The following is a 7,812-nucleotide window of genomic DNA, read 5'->3' as shown; positions in this document are numbered from 1 at the left end:
AAAAGCAATTTTCGAGCAGAAAACATGATCTAAATACATTGGGGAACCCACGTTTTACCTCCTCATTTTAGCCGAGGCAGAAAAAGACAAATAAAATGTATGGGAGGCAATAAGTGGGTACAATACGGTACCTCACACTTGCGTATTGACCCCACATATTCTTAAGGCGGCTGTGCAACTTGCACAACCACTTACTCTGATTTTCTACAACTTTTTACAACTCAATTCTAGTAAGAATTTCAGCTGCAGTAGTAAAGAAGAGCATGGAGATTTGTAGAAGCATATTTTCAGAATCTTAAGGAGGATTTCACATCAACTTTAACAACTCATTTGGAGCTTGAATTCATTTATAAATTGGGGGTTTGAAGACATATTTTCACAATTTTGAAAGGCTAGGAACTACCACAAAAATGTAGCTTTCACCAGTTCTCCTTAGTTCATTAGTTTAGTGTAGGTTAGTGTAGTTTATCCATCTTGTGTTGTGGCTAAACAAATATGAAGTTGAGGATGAAGATGGAGAACTTGGAACTCAAGTGACATGAATGGCATCTTTTCCATCACTTTATTATTTGTATTGATTCTCATGCTTAGTGAATATACAAGTGTGGTTCTTGTGTGTGTTTCACTCATGTTTTGTTAGTTTGATACCTAGGGGTGTGGATGAACTGACTATGATTGCTATGTGATTTTTCATGATTATTTGAGTTATTTCTTGAGTAAGTTATTTAGCACTTTTGTTATTTCAATCATGATTAACTAATCATTGATTATGATTATCTAAAGGTATTGTATCATCAATGAAAATCCTGATTTAACACTAGTTCGTGAAGTGTTGAACCTAGGGAGCATTCTCACGAAAGTAGAGAATTACCTATGTGGCTTTAACCTTGTGATTTCATAGAATTTAATGAATTTATAACTAGTTTGTTTATCACAAAACGTAGGTGAGGAATAGTTATAGGTATGATTGGTACACTGGTGAAAGTGGGTATCACGAACATTAGGAAATTAGCCATGACTTAACCAAAATAATGAACTCAATTAACCGGTAATTTTCACTTGCAAGAGTAGTTAGGAATTCTATGATCCTAGGAGTCTCTTTCTTTTCATTTTTACTACTTTTGTTGCATGTTAGTAGTGTAGATTTACTTGTTTTACTTATGATAGTCAAAATAATAAAGAAATTTGATTACCACCACTAGTTTACTTATATTCAATAAACGATCCGTATAATTGCAAAAAATGACTTTATTGGTTTTAATATTTTTACTTGCTTTTCTTGTGTTTGTGTGTATAGTGTATTATTTGTCATTTTTAGTGTCTTGTCAAGTCTTCAAATTTTGTGTTTAACGTCTTGTTTTGTTTGTGTCTTTTAAGTTATTTTTCTTGACTAATCTTACTTTTGAATGTTTGAAGGCATTTTTAAAATTTTAAAAAGGATAGTTACAAATGCAGATAAAAGCTTGAGAGAAGGAATCTCATTAATTGGTCCCTAGAATTTTTAAAACCACAACTATAGAGGTAACCGAAGGATGCCCAGAGGTATGTCATTTGAAGATAGTGTAAGAGCTTTAATGCTAAACTTGATTATTTGGACAATATAATGCCTGTGATTGAGCAAAATAAGAATGGTAATGCTTTTAATTCTAATCATATAATTTGACACTTGTGTAGAGGTTATCATGTTACTTATAAATGCGTGCAACAGACCCGGACACAAGTCCTTGAAGCTAGCTGCAACTCAGATGGATTCCAATTACATGATCAGTACGGACCCTTGTGCTATGTGATACTATCCATTTGCAACAATCTGTACTAATTTTCCAAGATATCATCTTCGCAAAATAATACAAGCTCGGAGATCACAAAATTAGGAAAGACCAATTGCTGCCTTTGTCTTAAAAATTTCTTTAAATTGAAGCAAAAATGTTCTGCCAAGAAAGAAACTGAGGAGTTCATGAGCTTCCAATAGAAGGAAGAAAAGTTAGATATTATCAAAAGATTTTTGTATCTGCATCTTTAGTTGATAAAATTTGTTTAACGTTTTATCAACACGGCATGGAATACAAGTTGCATGTTTGTAGGTAAATAACTGAACTTGTCATGACGCTGTCTCGACTTTTTCAAAAAATTTTTGTTGAAAGACTCTTCCAAAAATTGAATCAAGTCTTTGAAAAGAAAAATATGGTCGAATTGAACTTATTCTTACTTTTCAGAATAGTGAAAAAATAATAATGACTTGAATACTTTTGCAGAGCCTTTGGGCCATGTTCCTTCAAGACTTCCAGGACATAGCTGACGACGAAGACTTTCTACAAATACTCTTGGTCCTCTTGTCCATATCTGGACCATATTACAGCAGCAATTGAGAAACACAACTTAAAAGCTGAAAAGATATGTTATGCATACTGCCAAACCATTCTTTCATTTGTCTCCTAATTTCTGGAGAACTTTTCGAAGAATTATGGAGATAAAAGCTTTTGAAATTATACAAGAGCAATGTGATGCTGAAATTGATTTTCTTAGAAAGTTTCATGGATCTACGAAATTTCTTATTCTAGAAATATATACATAATTAATTCAAGATAGCAATTATTTAAAATATTTCTTGAATGGTAATTTAATTTTACATGCAAAGTGTTAGAAATTTAGTTGCTAAAAAGGTTTGTAACTAAGGATTTATTGGCATGATTGAGCAACAAAAGGGTTCATAAGAGAAAAAGTAACCAAAATAGATATTAAAATATAGTGTGCATAACTTATGAAGTAGTCAGATATCTAGAACAAAATTAGTTAGATAACAAATATAGAGTAGATTATGTGTAATTTTCTTTCACAGCCAAGGATCCTAGTTCTCTTTCCCAATAATCTCTAATCCAAGTAAATGTAATTCATTACCAATTAAATTCAGTTAGAGATATAGAGTAGAATCTGGGTTCAGAAGACCTTGAAAATGACCACTTGGGATCCTCGGTTACATTTTTTTAGTGTCAACCCAATGCCACCACTAGAATTGCGCCAAGTGTCTTGTTGTCATTAGCACTTTAATTTTTTATTAACTCAAATTGGTTCAAAGTTAACACAAATTTTCTTACTCTCTAAAACTCTGAACCAAAAGGCACCCGGCCGGTCTAACTCCTGCATCAATAATTTTGTGCCGCTGCTGCTTTGGGAAAAAAGAATAAGAAAACCCTCTATTTCCGATGATTGCCTTCATTTGTGGCTTGATCGATGGTGCTCCGGTAAACCATTAGCCCAAGAGCTTTGTGTCGTGGATCCGCTGCATCAGTTGGTTTCGGATTTCTATGGTCCAAGAATTTGATGGGGCAAGGAGTTAGCATTGGGATTCGGAGTTCAACCAATGAATGCATCTGTAAGGTTGATATTAAGCCTTGGTTATTTACTCCAAGAAAAGGGTTCAGAAGTTCAGAGGCCAATTCCACTGCAATTGACATATATTGGGATTTTTCATCCGGAAAATTTGGTTTTGGCCCGGAACCGCTAGAGGGGTTCTATTTAGCTGTTGCATTTAACCAAGAACTTGTCCTGCTCCTCGGGGATTTGCAAAAGGAAGTGTATAAGAAAATAGGTCCTAGCCCTGTTGCATCTAATACGGTGTTTATTGCCAAAAGAGAGCACATCTTTGGGAAGAGAGTATACACTACAAAGGCTCAATTCTGTGACCACGGGCTGACACATGACATCGAAATTGAGTGCGATACTGGGGGGATTAACGATCAATCTCTGGCCATCAGCGTGGATAGCAGAGCGGTGTTGCAGGTGAAGCGGCTGCGGTGGAAGTTCAGGGGGAACCAGACTATTTTGGTGGATGGACTGCCGGTGGAAGTGTACTGGGATGTTCACAGTTGGTTCTTAGGGAATGTTACGGGCAATGTTTTAAAAACCGGACCGTTCATTGAACCGGTGAAGTGAAAGGGTCGAGGTTCAACCGGTCGGACCGGTTCAACCTCGGTTCAATGAATTTTTTAAAAAATTATTTATATAAATATATATATGTACAAAATAAGACATGTAATGGATTAATTTAATACTTTATATGATGAAAGGTTTACTATTTTTTAATAACTTGGATTTTTAAAAATAAATTTTTTAAATTATAAGTTAAAACAAATAAATTTCATCTCAATTTCAATTATATCTAAATCCAACCCAAAAATATCACAATATTTTGAAATTATACAAAATTCACGTCTATGAGAATTTAGATATTGTGAACTTAAATTTTAATTTACGTTTTAGAGATTGCAATTTAAAAAAGGAAGTTTGGAGTTCGAAGGAAGTCAAGAAAATCGAAAATAGAAATGTAAACTTGATAAGAAACAAAAAATGAGATAAAAGTGAGTGGTTGTAGCATTAAATAATTTGGGTTAAAAAAATAATTCTTTTTGAACTTTTTTCAATTTAATGGACAAAAACAAAATTAAAAGATGGAAGAAAACATCAATAAATTAAAAATAAAGAGGTTTGATTAAAAAGGGAGTGACAAAAAAAAGAGGATAGAGAGAGAGAGAGAGAGTTGAAAATTAAAAAGAAAGAGCCATGAGAGGATGAGATTTTGTAAGAAAAATGGAAAAAAGAAATATGAGTGTTTGCTTTATATAAATAAGTTATCAAAAAAAACTAATAGATGTGATGGTGCAACGGTTAATACATTGGTCTTCTATTACAAAGGTCTTGAGTTTCGAATCTTGATAGCTGCATTTTGAAAAAAAAAAAAAAAAAAATGAGGAAGGTTGAAAACCGGTTCAATAGCGGTTCGACCGCGGTTTTACGGTTCGACCGATTCTTGACCGGTTTTCTAACAAAGTCAACTGTGGCATTGAACCGGACCGGTGCCATGACCGGTTCGCGGTTCAACCGGCCGGTCCGGTCCGGTTTTCAAAACATTGGTTATGGGCAATGCTGTTTTCCTGTTTCAAACCTGTCTCTCGGCCGAGATGCTGCGAAACAGAGGGTTTTCTTATTCTTTTTCCCCAAAACAGCAGCTGTACAAAATTATTGATGCTGGAGTTAGACCGGCCGGGTGCCTTTTGGCTCAGAATTTTAGAGAATAAGAAAATTTGTGTTAACTTTGAACCAATTTGAGTTAATAAAAAATTAAAGTGCTAATGACAACAAGACACTTGGCGCAATTCTAGTGATGACATTGTATTGACACTAAAAAAAATGTAACCGAGGATCCCAAGTGGAAAATGACCTATCTTCTTTGGGATAGAAAGACTTTAAGTTTTGACTTTTAATTTTGCTTTCACCTTTTACAAAAATTTAGTCTAAAAAGGAATAGATCCTACTATATTTTTGTCTACATGCAATTCCGTAGAAGATGGGTCATAGAAGACGGGTCAGTCTAACTTCTAATCGACATGGTTATATTTTCTGCAAGACTTGACACATTAGCGTGTCTAATTGGAATGCTTAGCATCGAAAAATATTGTGACAATATGTAATATTCTCTATAATAAAGTGATATGTTGAAGAATTATTGGGAAATATGTTGAATTGGTGACCTCCAAAAATTAGCCCCACAAGATGATCTGTGACAGAATTCTAAGTAGGAAAGTGATGTAATTATAATATTACATTCAAATTGATACTGGCCCAACCCAATTGTGGCTTTTAACCTGTTGAGACGTAATGTAGGGACGACATCATTGAATTCATTGCTAGAGATGTCTATAAAACTTCGTAAGTTGATTCTTGAAACTGCTAATGGTTCTAAAAAACCATTAGCTTTCAGGACTTTAAAGTCTTGGAATATGGAAGACTTTCGAGTTAGCCATGTTGAAAATATGTCACCTTTATATGCGTGTCCGGGATGTCAAGGACTTCCAATTTTCTTCAGGGTTGACTAATTATCGTGTTAAGCAGTGAACCTTTCAAAAAATTGCAATACAAACCAAGACTTCTCAATAAACATTTTGTTGGCTTGTTGTAAGACCATTATTCTTCAAGTTTAGTGCCCAAAATTGAAAACTTAAGTATCCCAAGCATAGTAGAATTGCAATTTGCATGGTCGATTTGTTTTTAGACAAGTCAAGGACTATCAATCCTGCTCAATTGCACATAGAAAGTGGCAATGGACGCTAGGTCTGTGATTAAATCTGACTTTTACAACAACTAGATTTTTTTCTAATTAGTGAACCGAAAGAAGAAAATTAGGACATTATCAAAATATTTTTGTATCTGCATCTACAGTCAAAAAAATTTGTTTAAATTTGTATTAGCATTGTATGAACTACTAGTTATGTGTTTGCAGGTGAACAACAGGACTTCTCATAGTAATATCTTCACTCTTCGAAAAAATTGGAGTCAAGTCTTTGAAAAAAAAATGTGGTCCAAATCAACCTATCCTTACTTTTCTAAATTGTGAAAAAATCACAGTGACCTGAATCCTTCTACAGATTCTTTGGGCCATGGTTCTTCATAGACTTCGTTCACATAATTGACAAAGACTTTCTGGGAACATTCTTGTTCCTATTGTCCATTTTAGAGCAATTGAGAAACACAATTTAAAAGCTGAAAAGACTTATTACATATTCATATAGTAGCCAAACCGTTCTTTCATTTGTCTCCTAATTTCTGGGAAACTTTTCAAAGATTTATGTAGATAAATGCTTCTAAACTATATGAAAATAGTGCAATGCTCGAATTGAGTGCCATAAAAACTTTTCATGGAACTATGAAATATTTTCTTGTATAGAAATATATGAATGCAATTAATGCAAAGTAGCAATTGTTTGAAATGTTCCTTGAATGGTCCTTTATTATGACATGGAAATGTCTTAGAAAAAGCTGTTAAAAGCTTTGTAAATAAATATTTATTAGCATGATTGAGAAATAAAGGGGTTCACAAGAGAAAAAGGTTAAGTAATATCGACATCCAAATTAATTATTATAAGTTGACCTTGTGCTTAACTCATGACGTAGTAAGACATTTAATACAAAAAAACAACCATATATATAATAGATTATGAATAATTTTCTTTGATAGAAAATAAAAAGGCTTTGTTGTTAAAATTGAAAATGAAGCATCCTACTTTTCCTTCCTAACAATCTCTAATTGAAGTGAATGTATATTACAATGTCTGTCCAAATTACCTTAAAGTGATCACTCCTTCCAAGGATGATTTTGTGTTTAATTTTTTTTTTTCACCCTTTACAATTAGTTAGCCTAGGGGGAAAAAAAGGTTAGTCTAGAAACGATAACTCCCAGGTCCAATATCATTTTCCTCCGAAAGGAATAACCACAGGCATTCCTAGGAAGACTCTTGAGTCCAACTTCTACTCCACATTGTTAAAATTCCTGCAAAAGTTATCAAAAGGCGTAACAGACAAAAGTATGATATTCTGAATTAGACAGCATTAATGAAAGGCCCGAGTCCTAAAACCCAACTGACATTAGTATGTTGCTTTGCATAAAAAAACCATTTTCTCTACAACCGTATAATATAAGTTAGGCATCTGGGATTAGGCATCTCTACAATCAGATTGGAGTTCAATCTCAATCTGGGATTAGGTTTAATTAATTCAACGAAAAATCATTTACTGGAGTTGAAAAAAAAAGTGTAATATAAGTTAGGCAGAGAATGGCAATGTATTTTTGCATTTATTCAACATATTATTTTCTACATATTATTCTAACATATGTTGAACTCGCAATCTATGGGAATTCGGCCCGCAGGATGATCTGTGACAGATTTCTAAGAATGCAGCTGAAAGTGATGTAATTAACAATGTAAATTACCCTAAGATATCTCCCTCAATTTGATTGCAGGTCCCTCAATATTAAGG

At 33.7% G+C, this 7,812-nt stretch overlaps 1 protein-coding gene across 1 annotated transcript; it reads left to right on the top strand.

Moving 5' to 3' along the window:
• Positions 1–1,532: 1,532 nt before the first annotated feature.
• Positions 1,533–5,075, top strand: LOC113780460. Its single transcript, XM_027326259.1, has 3 exons — positions 1,533–1,542; positions 3,290–3,889; positions 4,915–5,075. Exons 1-3 carry the CDS (start codon positions 1,533–1,535, stop codon positions 5,073–5,075), a joined length of 771 nt encoding a protein of 256 aa, XP_027182060.1.
• Positions 5,076–7,812: the final 2,737 nt, after the last annotated feature.

This window comes from Coffea eugenioides, chromosome 8, assembly GCF_003713205.1.
Source record: "Coffea eugenioides isolate CCC68of chromosome 8, Ceug_1.0, whole genome shotgun sequence".
Taxonomy (NCBI): Eukaryota; Viridiplantae; Streptophyta; class Magnoliopsida; order Gentianales; family Rubiaceae; genus Coffea; species Coffea eugenioides.
Note: the sequence above shows the minus strand (reverse complement) of the source record. Positions and strands in the feature narration are given on the sequence as shown.

Bases quoted from the DNA above. Each gene is read 5' to 3' on its own strand.
- LOC113780460 (XM_027326259.1), top strand. The intron at 3,890-4,914 runs GCAATGTTTTAA...AAACATTGGTTA, and splicing joins GTTCTTAGGGAATGTTACGG to TGGGCAATGCTGTTTTCCTG.